The sequence below is a fragment of the Dictyostelium discoideum genome, assembly GCF_000004695.1.
Source record: "Dictyostelium discoideum AX4 chromosome 2 chromosome, whole genome shotgun sequence".
Classification (NCBI taxonomy): domain Eukaryota; phylum Evosea; class Eumycetozoa; order Dictyosteliales; family Dictyosteliaceae; genus Dictyostelium; species Dictyostelium discoideum.
The window spans coordinates 2,970,675-2,995,686 of record NC_007088.5 but is presented as its reverse complement, the minus strand read 5'-3'; the positions used below and the strand labels follow the sequence as shown (position 1 = coordinate 2,995,686).

Genomic DNA, 25,012 nt, shown 5'->3' with positions numbered 1-25,012 from the left:
TTACATGGACAGGCAATTAACATCTTGAGCGTATTAATTATACTTACGAACGAATATCTTGATGAATCTAATAGTTTATTGGAAGAGTGTGGCGGTGAAGAATTAATACATAACACTATAGCAGCAGTTAATGGAAACACACACAAAATAAAGGAAAATAGAGTTGACGCATCCGTTTTAGTATCACAAAAGTTTGTAAAACTCATAAACTTCTCATCGAAACTAATACGCAAATATAATATGTCACCAACACTCGTAGATGACACAAAAAATAAAATTTTCAGAGAATAAATAAAATAAATAAATTTACTTACAAATAATATTTTTTAAACGAGAATAATTAAATTAAATTATATTTAAAAAAAAAAAAAAAAAAAAAAAAAAAAAAAAAAAAATAATTCTATATCAATTATAATCAAAAGAAATAGAGCTCGCTTAATTTCATGCAAGGTATCAAATTTTTTTTTTTTTTTTTGGTAATAAAATTAATATCAAAAAAAAAAAAAAAAAAAAATTGAATGGATTTGGAATTGTTTAAAAAAAAAAAACTTTATCTGTTATTTCTTTTAATTTTAGTTCTTAAATATTTTTTTTTTCCTTTTTTAAAAAAAAATAAATAAAAATTTATTATTTATTAATTATATTAAATATTTGAGTTGTATTTCTTTTTTTTTTTTTTTATTTTTTTTTTTTTGGAATTTATAAATTTTATTATTTTATTTTTATCTAAATTATTGAGTGACTAATGAATGATCTTGAATAATAGTAATACTAATACTAATTGTTAAAAAAGAAAACATTTTGACTTTTATTTTCAATTCATTTTCAGAACAATAACGAGAGTACATTGAGTATTATGAGTTGGTGAAACCCATTATTTAATACATATACTCTTCCACCATAAACTTTTGGTGGCATTTTATATAATATATAATTTATTATATTTTTATATATTTTTTTTTTTTTATTATTTCTTTTTATTGTGAATTTTTTTTTTTTAATTATGATCAAATTAATATTAAAAATTAATTAAAATAAAATTAAACTTAAACCTAAACTTAACTAAATTAAAAACAAGTATCCAAATAAACAAAAGTTTACTTATTTTTTTTAACCTTAAAAAAAAGATAAACAATTTATGAAAATTTTTTTTTTTTTTCTTTTTTTTTTTTTTTTTTTTTTTTTTTTTTTTTTTAATATTGAACAATTCAAAAATCTTTTTAATTTTTTATATATTTTTTTAAACTACGACATTGTCAATCTCATTAAATTTTTAGAAATTTATTTTTTTTTTTTTTTTTCAAATTCCAAAAATCTAATAGTTTATTGGATAAATGTGGCGGTGAAGAATTAATACATAACACTATAGCAGCAATTAATGGAAACACACATAATATAAAGGAGAACAGAGTTGATGAATCTGTTTTAGTATCACAAAAGTTTGTAAAACCCATATACTTCACAACAAAACTAATACGCAGATATAATATGTCACCAACACTTGTAAAGGACACAAAATAATGTAATTTAACATAATAAAAATTGTCCAGTAGTAATATTTCCAATAGCAGCATCAACTGATGAACCATTTCCATCATTATCAATTTTATATATAGAAAACGGAGAATTTGATCAATAATTAAGCATTATATATTTGTTGCATTTTTTTTCTTTTTTTTTATAAACTTTAATGACAATGTTTGTAACAAGATCAACTAAAATATATTGTTATAAGATTAAATAATCTATTTTAATTATTAATGTTTATTCTATTAAAATTATATTAAATTAAATGTTTTGTTAAAACATTCCCAAAAAAGGTTAAAAAAATACTTTGTTTTTTTTTTAAAAAAAAAAAAAAAAAAAAAAACTATTATTATTTATTAATTAAATTAAATATTTGAATTATATTTCTTTTTTTTTTTTATAAATTTTTATTATTTTATTTTTATCAAAATTATTCAGTAACTAATGAATGATCTTGAATAATTTTAATACTAATACTAATTGTTAAAGAATTATTTGAAAAGAAACCATTTTGACTTTTATTTTCAATCCATTTGAACCAACCATTACCATTGTTATTGATGAAATTATTTGTATGAGTATTTTTATAATTTTTAGTGGGGTCAATATTTTTAGCTTCTAAACTATATTTTACAAGTGATGGACGATCATAAATTTTATAGAGGAAAATACTTAGAAAACCTTTAACCTCATTGTTACCATTTGGGTAGAGCATGATAAAGAATTTAGAAGAACCAATTTGAAAGAATGGACTATTTAAACTCTTTGATATTGGATATTCACGTAATTTACGATCCCAATTATTGATTACCCATTTCCCTTTATAAACATTATTACCACTGCCACCACCACCACCACCACCACATTCATGTGGTTTACTATTTATTACAGTTGAATTTACAGTACTCTCTAAATAAAATAATCTTTTTTCCAAATCTCTATTTTGTTTTTCTAATTTTCTATAATCTTGATTACATTCATCCAATTGAAGTTTATGTAAATCCATAACATTTTGAATATAAAAGATATGATTATTATTTTCAGATAAATGTTGAGAAAGTTGTGAACGAAGGAATCTTTTATTACAACCACCTGCTTTGTAGAGACATGAAATCTCCTCCATTGGACAATCGGTTTCTAAATGATGATTCATTAATTTTTTACCAATGGATGCTGAACATTTACTACATGTGATCATAAGAGTGTCACATTCACTCTCGATATGTTTATTTAATTTCTTTCTCTCTATTAATTCTGAACATTTCTCGCATTGAATCAAAGAGTAATCGCATACCGATTGATTGTGATGTTCAATTTGATTCTTTCTAATAATATATTTACATTTGTTTGAATTGTTTGGACACTTTATAAATTGATATTGACATTCTTTCAAATGATGCTCCAATAATTCTACCTTTAAAATCTCTGGACATCCATTCTCACAATGAACTGCCTCTCCTTGAAATTTACTTTCTTTAAATTTATTTGGACATATCACTTTTAATGCACGAAATGCATTCTCTAAAAATATATTACGAGATAATTCACTTGGTAAAGTTTTAACTTTACAACTTGGACATTCTTGTTTAATTGATAATTGACGATTCCAACTTTAAAATAAAATTAATAATTAATAATTTTATTTTATTTTATTTTATTTTATTTTATTTTATCTTATTAAAAAAAAAATAAAAAAATAAAATACTACTACATACCATTCGTGACAAGAAATATGACCATTTCTACATTGTAAAACATCAAATGATAAGGTTTCTTTTTTAAAATCAATGACACTATTAAAACAAATTTGACATTGAAATGGTGTTAAATCATCTGAATTTACAATAATATCATCAATTAAATAATCTAAATTTATTTTTTTATCCATTTTAATATTATTTATATTTATATTTATATTTATATTTATATTTATATTTATATTTATTTATTTATATTTATATATATTTATTTATATTTTTATTTTTATTCTTATTTTTATTTTTTTATTTATTTGTATATTTATTTATTATTTGTATATTATTTGTATATTTATTTATAAATTAATTTATTTATTTGTATATTTATATTTTATTTATTTTATTTATTTGAATAAAGATTGTATATGTTTCTATATGGAAAAAAAATAAAATAAAAAAAATGAAAAAAAAAAGTAATATTTATAATCAAATAATATTACAATATATTAAGTACAATGCGTGATGTGGTTTGTTTTATATAAAAAATTTAAAAAGAAAAAAAAAAAAATGAAATTTATAAAAAAAAAATAAAAAAAAAAATTAAAAATCTTTTCTTGGTTTTTTAAAAACAATAAAAAAAAAAAATAAAAAAAAAAATAAAATAAAAATAAAAAAAAATGAAAAAAATTGTGATTAACTCTGTTCTTTGGGTGAAAAAATTCAAAAATACTGCAAATCTTAATCGTTGGTTTTTTAGAACGTAAAAAAAAAAAAAGAAAAAAAGAAAAAAAAATAGAAAAAAAAATTTTTTTTTTTTTAACTGAAATCTGTTTTTTTTTTTCTCACTCTTTAAAACAAAAATACCAAATTTTCAGTAAAATCAGATCTTTTCTTATTTTACATTCCGACAAATGAAAAATAAAAAATAAAAAAAAAAATAAAATAAATAAAAAAAATAAAAAAAAATAAATTATTAATACATATCTCTTTTTATTTTATATTTTTTTTATACATTTAATTTTTCAAAAATAAAAAATTAAAATATCATTTTGTTTTGATTATGTTTCTTGATTTAATTTTCTTTCAACGAAAATAAATGAAGCAATTTGAGCACTTGATAGAAAAAGTATTTCAAATTTATTTTTTAAATTTGATTCCATATCCAAATCAACTTTGAAAAGATTATTTAATTCTTGATAGATATGAATGTTTGTACAATGAGTTTCAATGAATTTCTCAAAGAGTTCATACTCCATTACATCAGCAACATCTAATAATCTTCTACCAAGTGATGATTTACTAGTTATTCTTTCAATAAGAATTGATGTAAAAGATGATAATTCCATTTGATTTAAAACTCGGATTGAATGATCTCCAATAATTGGTGAATATAAAATTCCACTATCTGAAAATATATATATATTAATAAATAAAATAATAATAAATTTCCAAAGGTATTAGATATAATTTTTAAAACTTACTAAAACCCATTTTTGGTGTATAAAACTCTTGTTGTTGATTTTTAAATAAACGAGATAATGATTCAATAGGATTAATACCATCATTACTTGTATTTAAATCTAATATATAAAGTTTTCTAAAAGTTATATAACATTCATGTTTTAATAAAGATGATTCTATTTTGTTTTTTTTTTTTTTTTTTTTTTTTCAAAAAATAAAGTATTAATAAAATTATATTATTTAATAATTGTAATTTTTTTTGTTTATTTATTTATTAATAACATACGTAAATCTTTTTCTTTTTTATCAATTAAATCTATAATTTTATTAAAACTACATTGTTCTCGATTTGGATTTTCAATTATAAATTCAATTGAATTATTATTATTATTTTTATTATGTTGAGATTCACCAATATAATAAAAAATAAAATCTAAATATGAAACATCTTTAAAAGAATTTTCTAAATATTTTTCAAATTCATTTATTAAACTTGATTGATTTACAATTATTTTACAATTGAAATGACAATCTTTTTTTAATATCCTTGAAAATTCAAGGGCACTATTAATACAAAATTCACTCTTTGAACCACAATATATAAATGCATGCCTTTGTTTTATACTTTGACAAAATTCCTTTATTATTTTCATTTTTTTTTTTTTTTTTTATTATTTTTTTTTTGTTAGTAAATTGGTAAATGTGTGTAAAAAAAAAATAAAAAAAAACAAAAAAGAAAAAACAAAAAAAAAAAAAACAAAAATACACTTAATTTCTTACCTCGTAATGGCTTTTAATCTCACTTGGGGTATAAATTTTAGGACTTGCATCAAAAGAACTCATAATTTTAAAAAAAATTCTATAATAAATATCTTTTATTGGGGTGAAAAAAAAAAAAAAAAAAAAAAAGTAAAAAAAAAAAAATGAAAATATGAAAATTAGTTTCAAAAAAAAAGTAACGCGATAAAAAAATGAAAATATGAAAATAAAAATATAAAAAATTTTTTATTAATTTGTAAAATTTGTAATTTAATTAAATTTGTAATTTAATCACTTTTTAATTGAGAACCACTACTTTCTTTTTCCAAAGATTCAAATAACGCAATAATATTTCCTTTTCCAAAACCCAACGCATTTGATCTTTCAATTAATTCAAAAAACATTGTTGGTCTATCATTTATATATTTTGTAAAAATCTAAACATTTTTTTTTTTTTTTTTTTTTTTTCAAACAAATGATTAGTTAAATTTTTTTTTTTTTTTTTTTTTTTTTTACTTACTTGTTTAATATAACCAATATTTTGATTAATTTCAGTATTATTTTGAGAATCATTATTATTATTATTATTACTATTATTTTCATTTGTATTTGTAATTGCATCAGAATCAATTAAAATTCCAAATTTCATTAAATTTTCTTTTAAAATTTTTGGAATTGAATTTGGAAATAGATGTTTTAAACGTTCATCCAATTTTGAATAATAAGATTGAGGTATATAGACGAATTCCAATTTTTGAGATTTAGCAATTTCAACAGCCTTAAAGATATTATTTGAATTGAAAGCTAAATGTTGAACACCTTCACCACCGAAATAATGAATAAATTGTTCAATTTGACCTTCACCACCTTGAATTGCTTCAGAAATTACAAATTGAATAGGTGGTGTTTTATGAAATGATGTATTTAAAGGTTGATTTGATAGTACTGCCATCTTTAAACCAATATTCTCCTTTTTTGTATACTTAAAATCAGATTTAGTAATTACATAAAAGTTTTTATCCAATATTAATTCATTTTCAAAATTTTCACTCTCATCTGTTGCAACACTATCTTTATCTGATAATAATTTAAAACCTAAACATTTACGATACCATTCAACGAAATAATTCATTTCACCATTCTTTATACATGTAGCAATATGATCCAATGATCCAGTACAACCATTAATGCTTGATGAATCTTCTTTTTCAATTTTAAATAATTCTTTATCTTTTATCTCTTGAAATTCTGGATATAAAAATAATGGATTTCCAAATATTTCTTTATTATTATCATAATTATTATTGTTATTATCATCAAAACTTGTTATATTTCTATTTATAAATGTATGTTGTAAATCTTTGAATGGTGATTCAATTATTGCAGTTTCAACAATATCTTTACAATTTTTAAAATATTCTTTCATTGGTAATTGAACAGATTTTGCACCATTATTAATTGATTTATTATATGCTAAATTTATATCATTCTATTATTAAAATTAATTAATTAATAAAAAAAAAAAAAAAAGAAATATATATATATATATATATTTTTTTAATAATAATTATTATTTTAAATAATTACACAATAAAAACTAATATTTTGAATAAAATCACCATGTTTTTGAATTTTTGAATGAAAATCTAAATCATTTGGTGATATTGAACTTGTAACTTTGATAAATTGATTACCTTGTATTGGTTTTATATATGAATTATTTTCAATTTGAAATTGATTTTGTAGATTAGATCTTGATATTACATTATTTAATAAAAGATATTGAATTCTTGAACGTTCATCATTGAATCTCGTTCCAATCACTTCAAAGTTCATTGGTTGGAGGAATGATTTTATAAATGATTTTGCATTTGATACCCAAAATTCTAAACAATCAATAAATTGAATGTTATTATGAATATGATTATCTACTTTTAATTTTTCATTTTTCATTGTATAAATCTATTTATAATTATTTATATGAATTTTCATATAAAAAAAAAATAAAAAAAATAAAATAATAAAAAAATAAAAAAAAAATAAAAAAATGAAAATAAGGTGTGTCTTAAAATTGTTTATTGTTTTTTTTTTTTTTTTTTTTTTTTTTGGTTATGAATTAATAAAAAAATAAATAATAAAAATGAAGAAAAAGTGAATAATTGAAATTTTATTTATTTGAAAAAAATAAATAAATAAAAAAATAAAAAAAAATAAAAATTAATTGGTGTGGGAAAAAAAAAAAAAAAAAATTAAAATAATTAGTTAAGGGAGATAAATAAATGAATATATATAATATATATATATATATATATATATATATATATATATATATATAATAAAATATTCGAAATCTATTATTACCCGTTTGTTATTATTTATTTAATAAAAAAAAAAAAAAATACGGAAATGAGATGTCTTAATTTTATGTTTTTTTTATTTTTTGCTGTGGGAAAATAAAAAAAATAAAAAAAATAAAAAAAATAAAAAAAAAAAAAACATTGTTGGGAATGAAACACCAAATCATAAGGTTGGCGGGATATAAAAAAATTTCAGCATTAGAGTGGTGAAATTTTATGCAGTTCGTTGGTCGCTTCTTTTTTTTATTTTTCTTTTATTTTTTAATTTTTTTGTAGTTCCCCTTACCAAATCATTGTGGACTTTGGGAAAAATGAAAAAAAAAAAAAGTCAGAAAATATAAAGAAACCCTCAAATAATAAAATATTTACTAAATTTTTAAAAAATTAAAAAAAGATTGTTGGAAATGAAAGAAAGCCTCAAATAATAAAAAGATTGTTGGAAATGAAAGAAACCCTCAAATAATAAAATATTTACTAAATTTGTTTATTATTTTTATTAGTATAATTATTATAATTATTATTATTATTATTATTATTATTATTATTATTATTATTATTATTATTATTATTATTATTATTATTATTATTATTAAATTTTAAAAGAAAAAAAAATATATTATTCTTTTTTATTTGAAGATTTTTTTGAAAATTTTAAGAATAATCTTTTTAATTGAGAGAAAATTGACATTCTATTAAAGAGTTTGATAAAGTATTGAAATCTTCCAAATAAAGTTCCATATGAAATGAGAATGAAAGGATAAACTGTATACATTGTTAAAAAATAAACTATTACATATTTTGGATCATTTTGAATTAATTCCAAACCTCCCCGGAATGGACTAACTGGATTTTGATAACCAATTAAATATTTCAATAAAAATTTAACTACATGAAGTGATGAAGTACCTGTAATACCAAAGACTATGAAAATGTATGCTTTTTCTGTCCACCATTGTTTACTAAATCTTGGATATTCATATGTATTCTTCATAATTTTATCGAAAAGAGTTTTATTATTTTCATTATTATTAAAAATTGGATTGATTGTTGGTTCTGATGTTGAATTATTATTATTATTATTATTTTCCACTGTTGTTGTATTTGATATTGATGAAACAACTTCTGTTTTCATTGATGATGGTGATGATGGTGTTGGTGGTGTTGGTGGTGTTGTTGGTGATGATGACGAAGACGATGATGATAATGTGGCCATACTTTTTCTGATTGAATAATATCTATTATTATTTATTAATGTAAATTGATCATTTATAATTGTTTTAGAAAGTTGATAATCTTTTGTTGCAATATTATATTTGATAAAATTAATATTTTTATTACTTTTATTCAAGAGTGATGATGTGTTTGAAAGTGAAAATATTGAAAATTTTGAAAAATTTTTATAATTTTTTATTTGTGGGGTTATTAATTTGCTAAACATCTTTTTTTTTTTCCAAATTTTTTTTTTTTTTTTTTATCAAAAAAAAAAAAATTAAATCAATATTATTATTGATCCAATGATATTGACTAATTTATCAATTTTAAAAAAAAAAAAAAAAAAAAAATGAATCAAAAAATTAAGCCAAATGACTCGGCTAATTAAAAAAAAAAAAAAAAAAAAAAAAAAAAAAAAAAAAAAAAAAAAAATGAAAATAAAAATAAAATAAAAATAAAATTTAAAAAATAAAAAGATTTTTTAGTTAAAAAATAAGATTGTAAAAAAAAAGTGAAAATAAAAAAAAAAAAGTGTTTCAAAACACATAATATTATGTTGGCAAAAAAAAAAAAAAAAAGATAAATGCTATGGCAGAGATTTTTTTTTTTAATTTATTTATTTTTTAGGAAAAATGTTTAAACCAAAATTAAAGTTTGATTTAGTTATTCATTGGGGAAAATTTTAAATTTTAAAAAGAAAAAAAAAAAAAAAAAAAAAAAAAAAAAAAAGATAAATATTATCCAAATACTTTACCTTTATCAACACAACCAACAAATATTATTCTTTGAACCAAAACAAATATGGAGACAATTTCAGAATAAACACAGGTGTCTTTTTTTTTTTAAAAAAAATATCTTTTTTTTTTTTTATAATTTTTTTTTTTATATTTTTTTTTTTTTTTAATTTTTTTTTTTTTTTTTTTTAATTTTTTTTTTTTAATTTTTAATTTTTTTTTTTTTTTTTTTTTTTTTGATTTAATTTAAAATTGTTGTATTATATATTTAAAAGAGATAAATTAGAAAAACATAGAAGATGGCATCATTAGATATTAGTGATCCAGATATTACAAAATATATTAAATTAGTTCAAGATGGTAATCCAGCAAATCGTTGGATTGTTTTTTCATATGTACCAAAATCAAATAACAAAATTAAATTTTGTGATAGTGGATCAGGTGATTTGAAAGAGTTGAGAGAGGAATTAGATGATTCAAGTATTCGTTTTGCTTATATTCGTTTTGTTATTAATAATATGCCAAAGTTTGTATACATTCCATGGTGTGGTGATGGTGTAAACGGACCAATCAAAGGCGCTTTCAGTGGACACGCAATCGAATTTTCAAAATCTTTCAAACCAATTCATCATCAAGTTAACGCTCGTTCAGAGGAAGATATCGACGAGAAAGCAATCACCGCTGCATTGAACAAAGCAACTGGTGCCTCATACGATAGTGGTTCAAAGGTACAAGGTGCTACCAAAGGTACCTTCATTCCACAATCGGTTAGTCAAGGTAGAGAAGCTGCAACCAAATCAAATGCTGAGGTTAAAAATGTCATCAACAAAAACGATTATAACAAAATTCAAGAATCTGCAGAATATTGGAAACAAAATCAAGCAAATAAATCTGAACCAGCCAAACCAACTCGTCCAGAATATAATTTATCCACCGAAAGAGATGACTATTGGAAACAACAACAAGCAGAGAAACAAAAACAACAACAACAACAACAGCAACAACAAGCATCAAGAGTTAATGCTCCACCACCATCTCGTACTGTTGGTAATAAATTCCAAGAACAAGTTTCAAAACCAACTGAAACTGCTCCACCACAACCAAGACCTGCTCCTTCAAAAGGAAGTGTTTTAAATCGTTTCCCAGCTGCAACTCAACAACAACAAGAACCACCAGCTCCATCACGTCCAGCTGCTCCAGTACCATCACGTGTAAATAAACCAGCTGCACCAGTCCAACCAGTTTATCAAGAACCAGTTCATGAAGAACCACAATATGAAGAACCACAATATGAAGAAGAACAACAACAACAATATGAAGAGCAACCAACTGAAGAACAACAATATTATCAAGAAGAACCACAACAACAATACGAAGAACAACCAACTGAAGAACAACAATATTATCAAGAAGAACAACAACAATATGAAGAACAACCAACCGAAGAACAACAATATTATCAAGAAGAGCAACAACAATACGAACAACCAACTGAAGATCAACAATATTATCAAGAAGAACAACAACAATATGAACAGCCAGCTGAAGAGCAATACGATCAAAGTGGTTATCTTCAAGCTAAAGCACTTTACGATTATAATGGTGAAAATGATGGTGATCTTTCTTTCAGAGAAGGTGATATCATTACAATTTTAGATCAAAGTGATCCAGATGGTTGGTGGCAAGTAAGTATTAATTAATTGATTAATTAATCAATCAATTAGTCAATAATAGTAGCTAATTTTATTTTTATTTTTATTTTTATAGGGATCTTTACCAACAGGTGAACAAGGTTTCTTCCCATCTAATTTCGTACAACAATTGTAAGAAAATTAAGATATCCTAACAATATGCTAATGGTATTTACAAATATCCAAATACTTATTATCTGAATTGATTAAAAAAAATAAAATAAAATAAAATGTCACAATAAACTATTTCCATTTGTTTTCCTTATTTATCCATATTTATTAAAAAAAAAAAAAAAATGTTTTGGAAATCTGGATTATTTCTTGGAAAGCTATTATAAAATGGAATCTCTTTTTGAAAATAAATCCATTTTTTTTTTTAATACCAAATTATAATTTTTAAACAAACCAACATTTTAATTTATTTTTCAATTTTTTTTTTATTTTTTTATTTTTTTTTTTTATTTTTATTTTCAATTTTTATAATTAAATATCATGATTAGAAATTCAAAAATATTAATGAATAAATTAAAAAGGATTGGATTAGGTCAAATTACAAGTACCAATAATAAAGAGGATAATTTTAGAAAATGTAAAGAAATGATAGAGAAAGCTGTTGAAAATAAAGTGAATTTATTTTGTTTACCAGAATGTTTTGCATTTATAAGTGGTGGAATTCATCAATTTGAATCAAGAGATAATGCAGAGTATTTAGATCAAAAAGGAGGAATCATTGAAAGATATAAAGATTTAGCAAAGCAAAATAATATTTGGTTATCATTAGGTGGATTTCATGAAAAGATATTGGATGATCCAAATGATATGATCTACAATACTCATTTAATCATTGATTCAAATGGTGTAATAGTTTGCGAGTATAGAAAGATGCATTTATTTGATGTCGATATTCCATCAAAGGGTGTTAAAATGAATGAAAGTAAAGTTGTTAAAGGTGGTAATGATTTAGTGGTTTGTGATTCACCAGTTGGTAAACTTGGTTTATCAATTTGTTATGATTTACGTTTTCCAGAACTTTATCTAAGTCTAAGAAGAATGGATGCTCAAATTCTATTGGTACCAAGTGCATTTATGAAGAGTACTGGTGAAGCACATTGGAAACCATTACTTCAAGCAAGAGCAATTGAAAATCAAACTTATGTCATCGCTGCTGCTCAAACTGGTGATCATCATTCTAAAAGATCTTCCTATGGCCATTCAATGATCATTGATCCTTGGGGTAAGGTCTTACATGATTTACCTGATAACCTAAATGATATCGCTTTTGTTGATATAGATCTCGATTACATTTCAACTTGTAGAGAAAACATACCTGTATTTAATCATAAAAAATTAAATAATTATAAAATATAATTATTTTTTAAAAAGAAAAAAAAAAAAAAAAAGTGTGAATAAAAAAAAAAAAAAAAAAAAAATGGTTTCAACCTTAATTTATTGGAATAATAAATTGTGTATAAAATACTATTCACTCATGCTTTGTATGATAAAAAATTTTATAACCAATAAATTTTATTAAAATAGAAAAATAATTATTTTGTTTATTTTATTCAGATAAATCAAATGTTTTAATCGTTTATAATATTGATACATTATCATATGAAAAGTATACAAACTTTAAAATTCCATTACATCATAATGAAAAATATGCTCAAAGTTTTATCGCAAGAGGTGGCTCACCAATTGAACCAAATCAAGTAAAGAAAAAGAATATTTTAATACCAATCTTAATATCAATTATTGGATTTTCAGTGATTGTATTTATAATTATAGTCACTGTACTTTTAATTAAAAGAAGAAATACAAAAAAATCAGATGAATTTAATAAACAAAAAGATAATGAATCTGAAATTTCAAAACAATAAAAAGTATTAAAAATTAACTTTATAAAATTATTCGATTATTTATTTATTTGTTTTTTTTTTTTTTTTTTTTTTTTTTTTTTTTGTTTGTTTATTTGTTTAATTTTTTTTTTTAGTTTATTTAATAAATTTTATTTTGTTTTATTTTGTTTTATTTTGTTTTATTTTATTTTGTTTTGTTTTGTTTTTTTTTTTGTTTTGTTCGGGAGCCGACACAGCCAGAGACACCCCTTTCAGCCAAATATAGTTCACTAAACTTTGATTTTTTAATTTTGTTTCATGGCAATCAACCTATAATATAAATTAATATTAGTAAAAATTATTATTAGAATAAAATGTATTTTTAAAATTTATCTTGAACGAAAATTAAAAAATTTCAATGTTTATTTCTGTGTCATGTATAAAAGTTGTTTTATTTTTTTTTTTAATATTAAAAAATATTTAGTGAAAGCTGTTTAATATAGCATCTACCTATCAACAATGCCCGAGAATGAAAAGATTTATCTTATAAAAAAGAATAAAATCCTTTGATTCTCGGGCAATTGGATTAATAACTCTGATAAGTGTATTTATTTTTTTTTTTTTATTTAAGTATAACTTTGCCTTTTTTTTGAATGGAGTAAAAAAAAAAAAAAAAATTATTTTTTTATATTTTATTTTATTTTATTTTATTTTATTTTATTTTATTTTATTTTATTTTATTTTGTTTTATTTTATTTTATTCTGATTGGATGAAAAAAAATGTAAAAAAAAAAAAAAAAATATAAAAATAATTGTTATTTTTGAGAATAGAGAAAAAAAAAAAAAAAAAGAAAAAAAAAAAAAAAAAAAAGAAAATTTTTTTTTTCAAAATGTTTTTCAATTTCTTTTTATTTTTTTTTTTTTTCGTTTCAATCTATATTTATTATACATGAAACAATATAATGTTTCATTTAATAACGATTGAAGATAAAGTTAGAATAGCACCAAGTCAATTCAATAATGAAGTACAAACAATTGAAGATGAAATTGAAAAGAAGTATACAAGTAAAGTTGTATTAAATGCAGGTTTATTTGTAGCATTATATGATATATTAGGAACAGGTGATTCATATGTTCATTCAGGTGACGGAGGTGCTCACCTTATGGTTCGTTTTAGAATGGTTGTATTTAAACCTTTCAAAGGTGAAGTTTTGGAAGGTGTTATAAAAAAGTCTTCAAGACAATCAATTCAAATTTCTCTTGGTTTCTTTCATGAAATTTATTTAAATCCAATCGAATTACCAAATCCATCAAATTAGTAAATATAAAATTAATAATTAATAATTAATAAATAATAGTTAAATAATTAATTAAATAAATAATAAATAATTAATAATAATAAAATTTTAATTTTAATTCAAATTTATTTTAGTAATCAAGAAGAAGGATTATGGTATTGGGAATGGAATGAAAATCAATTGTTTTTTGAAGATGGTGGTAGGGTTAGATTTAAAATTGATCAAGTTGAATTTAATCCAGAGATATCACAACCAGCACCATCACCAAAAAATGTAAATACAGAAGCAATGGATTCTTATTCATTGAGAGAATATAAAGAAAAACAAATTGAAAATGAAAATCTTTTGAAACAAGTTAAATCTCCTTTGATCTTAAAAGTGTCAATGAGAGAAGCAGGTTTAGGTATGGTTTCTTGGTGGACAAACCAATCTGCTGGTGATGATGATGAAAATGAAGAGGATGGTGGAGAAAATCAAGATGATGAAGTAGCTGAAGATGATGGTGGGGAAGAACCTACAATAGAAGAAGACGAATAGAAAAAAAAAAAAAAAAAAAACTTTATAAATAAAGTATTTTGTATAAAAGAAATAAAAAATTTCTATGTAAATAAAAAAAAAAAGTATTATTTTCATTAATTTTATTGGTTTATTTTATTTTATTTTATTTTTTAAAGTTTATTTATAATTATTTACAAGTTTAGTTTAAAGGATTAAAAAAAAAAAAAAAGAAAAAGAAAAAAAAAAAAAAAAAGGAAAAAAAAAAATTAGATTAAATTAATTTGACATTAAACTTTGATATTGATGATCGAAAACATTTTTGGAAGCATATGAATAGAGTGCATGACTATAATCTTCATATTCTTGATTAGACATTAACTCTTGGTCATGTTCTGTGATTTTGGTGATTGGTATTAAGTTATCACCGACTCTAACTAAAATATCTTTACCATCATCATCCGATTGTGACATTGAAGAAACGGTTTGTGAATCATCCAATTTCATTTTTTTATTTTGATGTTCACCATTACCACCATCATTACCTTCAATGGTTGAACCACCACTACCACTATTACTACCATTACCATCAGCATCACCACTATCAGGAGCACTCTCCCATTCTTGATAATGAGTTTTAATATAATTTATATAAAAATCTTGATCAATTTTAATTTGTTCTTTAACAGCAGTAGGTTGTTCGTTGGTTGAGGTTTGAGTTTGTTGATTATTGTTCAAGATTGAATTCGACTTAACATTTCTATTTTTAAATGAATTACTTGGCAATAACCAAGGTGGAAGTGATGCTAATCCTGTTTTTTTACTAAATTAAATTATTGGTTTCGGAAGGAGGAAGATAAAAAATAAAAAAAAATGTTTAAAATTTAATTATTTTCTTTTTTTTTTTTTTTTTTTTTTTTTTTTTTTTTTTTTATATTAAAATTTTTTAATATATACTTTTCTTTTTTAACTACTGCTTTATTAATTTCTATACCATCAGTATCTAAAATATCAACATGAAATTCTATATTTTCATTTGTTGGATCTATATGATGAGAAGTTGCAGCACCTTGTGCAACAGGAAATGCAGATGGTTTTGGACCCATACCTAATGATGAATTGGTATTAATTGTATAAGATGGACCTTGATCTGCTGATAAATCTGCTAAATCTCTTGCAAATCTATTTAATAATAAATAAAAGGGATGTATTAATATTTATATTTGTTTTGTTTTTTTAAAAAAAGAAAAGAAAAAAAAAAAAAAAAAAAAAGAAAAAGAAAAAAAAGAAAAAACATACAAAGGTATATTATGACCTTCAGTTTTCTTTAATTGTTCAATAATTTTTCTTAATTGACTAAACAAATCAGATTGATGTTTAGCAGTTTGTGTTAATGATTCATTATTTAATTCCTCTTCTAATTCGCCATCGCAAATTTCGCATGCCAATGCACCAGTGTCCATATTTAATAATTTTGGAATATCTAATGCTGTATATCTAATTATTATTTAAGAGTTTGAAATTAGTAATGATGATGATAATAATAATAATAGTTATTATTGTTATTATTATTATTATTATTATTATTATTATTATTATTATTATTATTATTATTATTATTATTATTATTATTATTATTATTATTATTTAAAGATGGGAATATAAATAAAAAAAATGTGTACACTTTATGACATGTTTGACATTTATAAGTTTGAACGTCAATTTTTTGAACTTTTACAGATTCCATCTTCTTTCTAAACATGTATAATTTATATTTTACAATATCAATGATATGTTTATAATCTATATACCAAAGTAGATGGGTACTACCTCTTTCATTTGGTCCTTTTGCTTCTACTTTTACATCTGAACTCTTTACCATTGAATCACCTTTAAGATCCATTAATATCTTTCTTACATATTTTTGTTGAATACGAAGTCTTAATGCTAAATCTTCATCTTTAATACTATTATTTATTTTATTATTATTATTATTATTATTTTTTATTTTTGTTATTGTTTTTTATTTTTATTATTGTTTTTTATTTTTATTATTATTATTATTATTTTTTATTTGAAAATATATTTTTAATTGGTATATTATAATAAAGTTAGTAAAAAAAAGGAAAAAAAAAAATATTATTAGTAATGTAAATAAAAATAGTGATTTATTATTAATATTTATAATAATTATTATAAATTCTATAAAGATAATAATAAAAGAGAAAAAAAGAATTAGAAATATATACCGTTTCTTTTCTCTTAAAAGACCATCAATAATAACAGCATATTCATCGGGGTAAAAAGCACGAATTACCATCTTTACAAGATCATCTAAAATATGATAGATATTGTTTGAAGATGACATTGTGCTTTTTTTTTAATTTGCTTGATATTATGATAAAAATAAAAATAAATAAAAAAAAAAAAAAAAAAAAAAATTTTCAAAAAAAAAAAAAAAAAAAAAAAAAAAATAAAATAAATTTAAACAATTCCTAAAAAATTAAAAATTAATTTAATAAAAAAAAAAAAAAAAAAATTTTTATTTTTAAACCATCCATACAAAGATATTCCATTTTTTAATCAAATTTATTTTTAGTCATTTTTATTTTTTAAATCTTTTTTATTTTTTTTTTTATATTTAATTTTTTTTTAATTTTTTTTTTTTTTTTTAATTTTATGTGCAAATTTTTAGTATATTAACGAAAAGTTTTGTGTTGATTATTAAAATGAAATTCAAAATTATAGTTTCAAATAAATTAATATATATGTCACTAAAAATTTGTGGTTTATTTTTTTCTTTTTTATATTTTTATTTTTTTTTTTTTTTTTTTTTTTTGTAAAAACCAAGTAGTTAATTCTATAATTGTTCCTACTCAAAAAATTATCTATGTACATAAAAGTTGAATCTGAATTAACCACAAAAAAAAAAAAAAAAAAATAAAAAAAAAATAATAATAATTACATAATTAAAAAAAAAAAAATAAAAAAATAATCTGTTATAGAGGGTAGGTTTTTTTTTTTACAAAAAAAAATAAGAATATTAAAAAAATAAAATTAACAAAATAATTTTCCACAATTTTTTATATTGCCAAAACCATCAAAAAGGTTTTTGGATTTAAAGAATGTATCAATTTATATTTTTTTTTTTACCTACCCAAAATAACTTTTTTTTTTTCAAGAATGAATTATGATAAACCTATAATTTGCTGTTTATTTTTTTAATCACTCGTTTATTTTTTTTATTTGAATAAATAAAAAAAAAATAAATTAAATGGCTTTATTATAAATACCAAGATTTTCCAATCAAAAAAAAAAAAAAAAAAATTATAATTTAAAAAAAAAAAGTATAAATAAAAAAAATTCAAAAATCATTTATTTCATTCAAAAACAAATAATCAAATAATCAAATATATAAATAAAAAAAGTAAATTAATAAATTAAGAAATTTAAAAATATTAATATAAATTAAAAAAAATTAAATTATAAATATATATATATAACAATTAAAAAAAAAAAAACAATAAAATGAAATTATTATTATCAATTTTAATTGTATTAATTTTAAAAAGTTCAAATGTTAATTCATATGGTGAATCAGATTCTCAAGGTAATCCATGTTCACTTGAAAGAGAATCACATAATTTGATTAACTTGGCAAGAATGTTTCCAGTTCAATACAAGACATCATTTATGAATGGTTATTCTGGTTTATCATCAGTGTTAAGTTCATATTCAGCCGTTCCACCACTTTATATGGATAATTTATTAAATCGTATGTCAAAAGCTCACTCATTTGATATGTCATTAAAGAATTGTTTTAGTCATAGTGATTGTAATGGTACATCAATTGGTCAAAGATTTAACAAGTGGTCTACTGAAGGTACATGGGCTGAAAATATTGCAGCTGGAAATAAAGATGGAATCAGCACAAATAATCAATTAATTTGTGATTCACCAAGTGGAAATAAAGTATGTACACCAGATGGTAGTGGTCAAGATGGTCACAGAAAGAATATCATGGGTGAAGATTATCAAATTTTAGGTGTTGGTTATTATTACACATCATCGTCAACCTATAATACTTATTGGACTCAAGATTTTACAAGTTCTTCAAATTTACCAACCAATCCAATTTATTCTGGTTATCATACTTTTTATCCATCTGCAACAATTCCAAAATTCATTGCTATGGTTTATAGTGAAACTCAAACCATTTCAACAATGTCAATTGTTTTTGTAGGTTCAATTGGTAGTGCTGATTCAAAGTTACCAATGGAATTAACCTATGGTAATCCATCATATGCCGCTTATACCTATACCCCATCGACCTATACCGTAGCATGTCAAAAATATTATTTCCAAGGTACTACAAGCAATGATTCAACCATTAGATATCCAGATACTGGTTATCTTCAAGTTAGTAAAGATACAACATGTTTAGGATGGTCAATTAGCTCCTCTGTATCTTTAAATGTAAATCTAGGTTTAGAAAATCCAAGTCAAACTGAAATTGCTATTAAATTTGAAACTAGTACTCCAAAAGCAACATATCCACCACAAAGAAATTGGAATTGGTTTTGGGATTATAAATTATTAAGTAAAAATAATAATCAACAACAACAACAACAACAACAACAACAACAACAACAAGAAGAAGAATTTCAACAAGATGAAGAATTTTACAGTTCAACCTCAAAATTAATTGTAAATTCCTCTGTTATTTTAATTGCTATCTTCATTATTAGTTTATTATTTTAAATTCTCGATATTAATTTATAAAAACTTTGTACTAAAAAAAAAACAAATATAGTTTAATTATTTAAATAAAAAAAAAAAATAAAAAAAAAAAGATATAAATAAAAAAGAATTAAAAATATTTTATTTTTTATATTAAAATTATTTTGATAAAATATAAATAATAATAATTTAGTTTTTATCATTATTATTATTATTATTATTACTATTAGTATTATTATACTTTGTTTTATTTTATCTTTTTTTTTGTTTATTTTTATTTTATTTTATTTTTTTTATAAAGAACAAAGTGAAAAGGTGGTATCACTCTCAATAAATTCAAATGCTGGAACTTTGCCATTTGAAGAAACTGTTGAAGGATGATATGGAGTAATTACTAAAGGTCTTTGTTCAAAATGTACATTTTTTTCATTTTCATATTGTTGAATTATATTTTTTAATTCCTATAAAAATAAAATAAGAAATTATAATTAATAAAGTGTTATTATTATTATTATTATTATTATTATTATTATTATTATTATTATTATTATTATTATTATTATTATTATTATTATTATTATTATTATTATTGTTTATTTTATTATTTATTATTATTTTAAATTTTTAAAATTACATACTTCATTATTTTGAGAAGTTGATAAACTATCATAATATTTATGGAAAGTATCAGATTCTTTTAATAAATTCTCTAAAACTGAATATTTTGAAGTGACTGGATCTATATTTTCATCAAAAGAATCAATTAAAGAACTTAACTTTGATTCAAATTCTAATAACATTGCTTTTCTTTCATTAAAAAACTTTTTATCTGTAACTTCTGGTGGTGGAATTGGTGAAAATAATTCTTCTAACCATTCAATAGTTAAATTAAATCTTTCTGTTGTTTTTTGTTTTGTATTATTATATATACCTATAAAAAAAAAATACAAAAAACAATTAATATTTTTTTTTTTTTTTTTTTTACAAAAAAAAAAAAAAAAAAAACTTACTATCAGAATTAAAAAGTAATGCAGAAGTTGATTCTCTTGAATTTATATTTTCTTTGAGAAATTTAAAAAAGTCTTCAGTATGTTCAGATTGAATATGTCTCCAAAGTTGGAAACCATTTACACTGACAACTTTATCACATTTATAACAAGAAAAGAATGAATATCTATCATCTTTGTAAGGTGTTAAACGTTTTGGATTTGAACATGCTGCAACTTGTGCTTGAACTCCAATAAAGTAATTATTATAATATGATTGTATCTTTCTACCAAATGAATCATTTTTACCTTGAATATCTTGATGTTGTTGTTGCTGTTGTTGAAGTGATTGTTGTGGTATTGGTTGTTGTAAATTCACAGTTGTTTGAATTGGTGGTTGTGCTGTTGTTATTGTTGCTGTTGTTACTGGTGGTGAAGTTGTTGTTGTTGATGTTGTTGTATTTGATAAACTTTGTTGTGGTAAAGATTGTTGTTGTTCTAAATCTGAATCTAAAGTGAATGAAGGTGGAGTTGTTTGATCAGTTGCTGATAATAATGGTGTATTGGTTTTACTACTTAGTAATGGTGTATTTGAAGTGCTTGGTGTATTTGCTAATGAATTGATATCTCTTTCTTTACCACCATTTGCTGCTGCTTGTTCTTTTTGTGCCTGTGTAATTAAATCATTGATAACCTCTGTTTGAGCTGGATCTTTTATTCTTGGACGTCTAGATTCATCACGAAGATGAAGGAAACAAATGTGTGATTTCTTTTCAATCATATATTTAATACAACATCCTCTACATCTCTTATTATTACAATCTTTATTGGATTTCTTTGATTTACATTCCACACATTGTTCACCTGCTGTTGATTCTTTTGATTGTGCTTCTTTGGTTCTTGGTGAATGTGGTGGTGATCTATTTAAACCACTAACTACTGAATCTTTACTTGGTGTTTTATTGTTTTTTAATTTTGCTGCTGCTTCTTCTTGTTGTTGACGCTGTTGTAATAATAGTTGTTGTTGTTGTTGTTGTTGTTGTTGTTGTGCTTGTTGTTGTGCTTGTTGTGCTGCTAAAGCTGCTTGTTGTGCTTGTTGTTGTGCCAATGCTGCTTGTTGAGCTAATGCTGCTTGTTGTGCTGCATATTGTTGTTGTGCCAATGCTGCTTGTTGTGCTGCGTATTGTTGTTGTGCTAATGCTTGTTGTTGTGCTTGTTGTTGTGCTATTAATTGTTGTTGTAATTGAAGTTGTTGAAGTTGTTGTTGTTGTTGCTGTTGTTGTTGCTGTTGCTGTTGTTGAATATGTAATTGTTGTTGTATTTGTTGGTGAACTGGTGCTATTGTACCACCACCTGGGAATTGTTGTGGTGGTTGTGGATATCCATAGGGTGATTGTGGTGGTACATTTCCTCCAACTTGATGCATTAACATAGTTGGTGCACCAACTGGTTGTATAGATTGTGGATAAACACCTGGCGGTACATTATTTGCATTTGGTGGTAATGAATCTTTATTTGAAATTGCATGAATAAGTGTTCTCATTTGTTTTTTCATTTCAGGTTTTGATACTGCTGGTACAATTTCTATTATTATTATTATTATTATTATTATTATTATTATTATTATTATATTATTATTATTATTATTATTATTATTATTATTATTATTATTATTATTATTATTATTATTATTATTATTATTATTATTATTATTATTAGTATTAGTATTAGTATTATTAGAATGTGAGAATTGTAGTATTATTATTATTATTATTAATACTGTGTAAAAAAATTAATTTTACTTACGATGTGCTTTTAAATATGCTTGTAATTGTAATTTAGTTAAATCCTTTAAAGCATCGGGATTTAAAGTTTCAACAGGGGGTAATTGATCTGACGATGACATTGGGCTTGTTAAAATTTTTCTAAGTGGAGTTTGAGATTGTGATGTTTGATGTTGTGGAGTTTGAGGTTGTATTCCTACATTATTTGGTTGATTCGATCCAAATACTGGGTTAAACATTTTTTAGAATTTTTTAATATCTATAAATATATGTTTTTTCCAAAACTTGTTTTCGAAATTAATTTAAATTAAAAAATAAAAAAATTTTTATGGTGTCAGCGAAATTTTTGAATTTTTAAAAAAAAAAAAAAAAAAAAAAAAAAAAAAAATTGAAAAAATTAAAAATAAAAAATAAAATTAAAAATAAAAAAAATGGATTCATATTTACTATTATTAGAAATTTTAAATCATTTTTGACTAAATTAATATAAGTTTCTATGAAAAAGCCCAAATTATATATATATAATGTTTAAAAAACATTCAAGTATAAAATTAAAATAAAATAAATATAAAAACAATTATAAAAACAAAAATAAAATAAATCAAAAAAATCAAAAAAAAAAAAAAAAAATTAAAAAATAAATAAAATAAAATTATTTTAATATAGAAATTCGTTATATATATATATATTATATTCAATTAAAGTTTTTTATTGTTATGACTATTATATTTTTAATTTGTTTGTAATCGAATAAAATGAATATTAGCTGTGAGAGCCCAACCAAGAGCATGATTAACCACAGCTAAGAGAGAGAAGAATCTTGGTCAACGGTATATATAATAATATATTCAATTAAAGTTTTTTTTTTTTTTGATGGAAAAAAAAAAAAAAAAAAAAAAAAAAAAAAAAACATGTGGGTTTTTTTTTTATTATTTTTATTATTTTTATTTTTTATTTTTATTTTAATCATTATTATTATTTTTTTAATCACATAACATTAAAACAACTTAAAGAAAAATTATTTTTATTTTAATCATTATTATTATTATTTTTTTTTTTTTTTTCCAACAATCCAAAGTTTATTGTACCTTCAATATTTTTTTTTTATTTTTTTTATTTATTTTTTTTTTTTTTTTAAAAAAAAAAAAATTTTATATTTTTTTTTTTTTTTTTTTTTTTTTTTAGATTTTTTTTTTCAGGATAAATTTAATTGTTTGCGTATAATATCAATATTATTATTATTTTTTTTTTTTCAATATTTTTATTTATTTGTTTTTTTTTATATATTTTTTTTTTTTTTTTTACATATCCCTGTACATTATATAATTCACTTTTTTTTTTTTAAAGAAAGATTAAAAAAAAAAAAAAAAAAAAAACTTCAGTTTGTATTACAAAAAAAAAAAAATATATATATATTAAAAACACACACATAAAATTAAATAAAAAAAAAATAAAAAAAATAAAAATTAAATATTAATAATAAAAATACAATGTCATCAACTCAACAACAACAACATCAATTATTTAGTGCAGTTGAACAAAATGATGTTACAAAAGTTAAGAAATTATCAAGTAAAAAAAAGATTAGTAAAAGTAATTTAACATCATTTGATCAATATGGACAATCAGCATTAACTATAGCATTAAAGAATAATAATGAAGAGATGGTGGAACTCTTGTTGAGTTTATGTGTAACATTAAAGGCAGATATAAATACCTTTGACAAGAATGGATTTTCAGCATTACATCAAGCAGTGAGTAGTGATGATAGGATATTGATGAGGGTATTACAATATGAAAACATTAATGTAGATGTACAAAACGATGATTTAAACACACCAATTCACTACTTTTGCCAGAAATTTAGATCACCAAATTGTCAAGAACCATTTCAACTATTCATTCAAAAGGGTGTCAATGTGAATGCTCAAAATAAGAATGGTGAAACACCGTTACACAAGGCAATCTTTAACAATTCAGTACGTCTTATGATGGTTGGTCTCTTATTGAAAAATGGTGCCAACGTTAATTTGGCAACTCAATTTCAAGAATCACCACTTCACTATGCCGTACGTTTAGGTCGTGAGGATTTAGTGTCTGTACTTTTGAAGGCTGGTGCTGATGTTGATTGTGTTGGTACAAAAGAGAGAAAAACTCCTTATCAATTGGCCGTTGAAGAGGGTAACAAGGATATGACTGCTCGTATCAAAAAGTATAAAGATCTCTTTGATTGGTTACAAAAACATGGTTTCGAACAATACAAAGATGCTTTTTTAAAGGAAGAAATGTTTTTAGATGAATTGGGTGAAATGAGTGAAGATATTTTAAATAAAATGGGTATTACTTCTACTGGTACAAGATTAAGAATTTTAAAAGAAACTTCAAATTTAGCAAGTATGTATTATTTATTTATTTATTTATTTTTTAAAATATTTA

The 25,012-nt window shown here is 21.5% G+C and overlaps 13 protein-coding genes across 13 annotated transcripts in view; 6 read left to right on the top strand and 7 right to left on the bottom strand.

Moving 5' to 3' along the window:
* Positions 1 to 731: 731 nt before the first annotated feature.
* Positions 732 to 918, bottom strand: DDB_G0273461 (hypothetical protein; the record flags this gene model as incomplete). Its single annotated transcript, XM_639524.1, has 2 exons — positions 732 to 771; positions 833 to 918. The coding sequence occupies 2 exons, from the start codon at positions 916 to 918 to the stop codon at positions 732 to 734; spliced, it is 126 nt and encodes a 41-aa protein (XP_644616.1).
* Positions 919 to 1,957: 1,039 nt separating this feature from the next.
* On the bottom strand, positions 1,958 to 3,415 carry DDB_G0273433 (hypothetical protein; the record flags this gene model as incomplete). The annotated part of the gene is made up of 2 exons (XM_639523.1): positions 1,958 to 3,137; positions 3,243 to 3,415. The coding sequence occupies 2 exons, from the start codon at positions 3,413 to 3,415 to the stop codon at positions 1,958 to 1,960; spliced, it is 1,353 nt and encodes a 450-aa protein (XP_644615.1).
* An 867-nt stretch (positions 3,416 to 4,282) lies between these two features.
* On the bottom strand, positions 4,283 to 5,338 carry DDB_G0273431 (hypothetical protein; the record flags this gene model as incomplete). Its single annotated transcript, XM_639522.1, has 3 exons — positions 4,283 to 4,629; positions 4,706 to 4,861; positions 4,972 to 5,338. The coding sequence occupies 3 exons, from the start codon at positions 5,336 to 5,338 to the stop codon at positions 4,283 to 4,285; spliced, it is 870 nt and encodes a 289-aa protein (XP_644614.1).
* Positions 5,339 to 5,731: 393 nt separating this feature from the next.
* hpdl-1 (4-hydroxyphenylpyruvate dioxygenase-like protein) lies at positions 5,732 to 7,397 on the bottom strand (the record flags this gene model as incomplete). The annotated part of the gene is made up of 3 exons (XM_639521.1): positions 5,732 to 5,881; positions 5,965 to 6,933; positions 7,032 to 7,397. The coding sequence occupies 3 exons, from the start codon at positions 7,395 to 7,397 to the stop codon at positions 5,732 to 5,734; spliced, it is 1,485 nt and encodes a 494-aa protein (XP_644613.1).
* A 1,020-nt stretch (positions 7,398 to 8,417) lies between these two features.
* DDB_G0273459 (hypothetical protein) lies at positions 8,418 to 9,239 on the bottom strand (the record flags this gene model as incomplete). The annotated part of the gene is made up of 1 exon (XM_639520.1): positions 8,418 to 9,239. One exon carries the CDS (start codon positions 9,237 to 9,239, stop codon positions 8,418 to 8,420), a length of 822 nt encoding a protein of 273 aa, XP_644612.1.
* Positions 9,240 to 10,046: 807 nt separating this feature from the next.
* On the top strand, positions 10,047 to 11,574 carry abpE-1 (actin binding protein E; the record flags this gene model as incomplete). The annotated part of the gene is made up of 2 exons (XM_639519.1): positions 10,047 to 11,432; positions 11,515 to 11,574. The coding sequence occupies 2 exons, from the start codon at positions 10,047 to 10,049 to the stop codon at positions 11,572 to 11,574; spliced, it is 1,446 nt and encodes a 481-aa protein (XP_644611.1).
* Positions 11,575 to 11,930: 356 nt separating this feature from the next.
* nit1-1 (nitrilase 1) lies at positions 11,931 to 12,806 on the top strand (the record flags this gene model as incomplete). Its single annotated transcript, XM_639548.1, has 1 exon — positions 11,931 to 12,806. One exon carries the CDS (start codon positions 11,931 to 11,933, stop codon positions 12,804 to 12,806), a length of 876 nt encoding a protein of 291 aa, XP_644640.1.
* Positions 12,807 to 12,867: 61 nt separating this feature from the next.
* Positions 12,868 to 13,315, top strand: DDB_G0273427 (hypothetical protein; the record flags this gene model as incomplete). The annotated part of the gene is made up of 2 exons (XM_639517.1): positions 12,868 to 12,931; positions 13,005 to 13,315. The coding sequence occupies 2 exons, from the start codon at positions 12,868 to 12,870 to the stop codon at positions 13,313 to 13,315; spliced, it is 375 nt and encodes a 124-aa protein (XP_644609.1).
* A 920-nt stretch (positions 13,316 to 14,235) lies between these two features.
* rpc25-1 (RNA polymerase III subunit) lies at positions 14,236 to 15,108 on the top strand (the record flags this gene model as incomplete). The annotated part of the gene is made up of 2 exons (XM_639516.1): positions 14,236 to 14,591; positions 14,706 to 15,108. 2 exons carry the CDS (start codon positions 14,236 to 14,238, stop codon positions 15,106 to 15,108), a joined length of 759 nt encoding a protein of 252 aa, XP_644608.1.
* Positions 15,109 to 15,345: 237 nt separating this feature from the next.
* Positions 15,346 to 17,434, bottom strand: gtf2e1-1 (transcription factor IIE; the record flags this gene model as incomplete). The annotated part of the gene is made up of 5 exons (XM_639515.1): positions 15,346 to 15,889; positions 16,024 to 16,248; positions 16,366 to 16,563; positions 16,749 to 17,033; positions 17,316 to 17,434. The coding sequence occupies 5 exons, from the start codon at positions 17,432 to 17,434 to the stop codon at positions 15,346 to 15,348; spliced, it is 1,371 nt and encodes a 456-aa protein (XP_644607.1).
* Positions 17,435 to 18,594: 1,160 nt separating this feature from the next.
* Positions 18,595 to 19,827, top strand: DDB_G0273423 (hypothetical protein; the record flags this gene model as incomplete). The annotated part of the gene is made up of 1 exon (XM_639514.1): positions 18,595 to 19,827. The coding sequence occupies one exon, from the start codon at positions 18,595 to 18,597 to the stop codon at positions 19,825 to 19,827; it is 1,233 nt and encodes a 410-aa protein (XP_644606.1).
* A 272-nt stretch (positions 19,828 to 20,099) lies between these two features.
* On the bottom strand, positions 20,100 to 22,815 carry DDB_G0273421 (hypothetical protein; the record flags this gene model as incomplete). Its single annotated transcript, XM_639513.1, has 4 exons — positions 20,100 to 20,267; positions 20,445 to 20,737; positions 20,817 to 22,376; positions 22,599 to 22,815. 4 exons carry the CDS (start codon positions 22,813 to 22,815, stop codon positions 20,100 to 20,102), a joined length of 2,238 nt encoding a protein of 745 aa, XP_644605.1.
* A 1,251-nt stretch (positions 22,816 to 24,066) lies between these two features.
* spkA-1 (ankyrin repeat-containing protein) overlaps positions 24,067 to 25,012 on the top strand; it is a gene marked incomplete at both ends in the record, with an annotated part of 2,244 nt that continues 1,298 nt past the window's right edge. The window contains one exon of the mRNA XM_639512.1: positions 24,067 to 24,970. Coding sequence (XP_644604.1) covers positions 24,067 to 24,970 — 904 coding nt within the window. The remainder of the gene's footprint in view (positions 24,971 to 25,012) is intronic.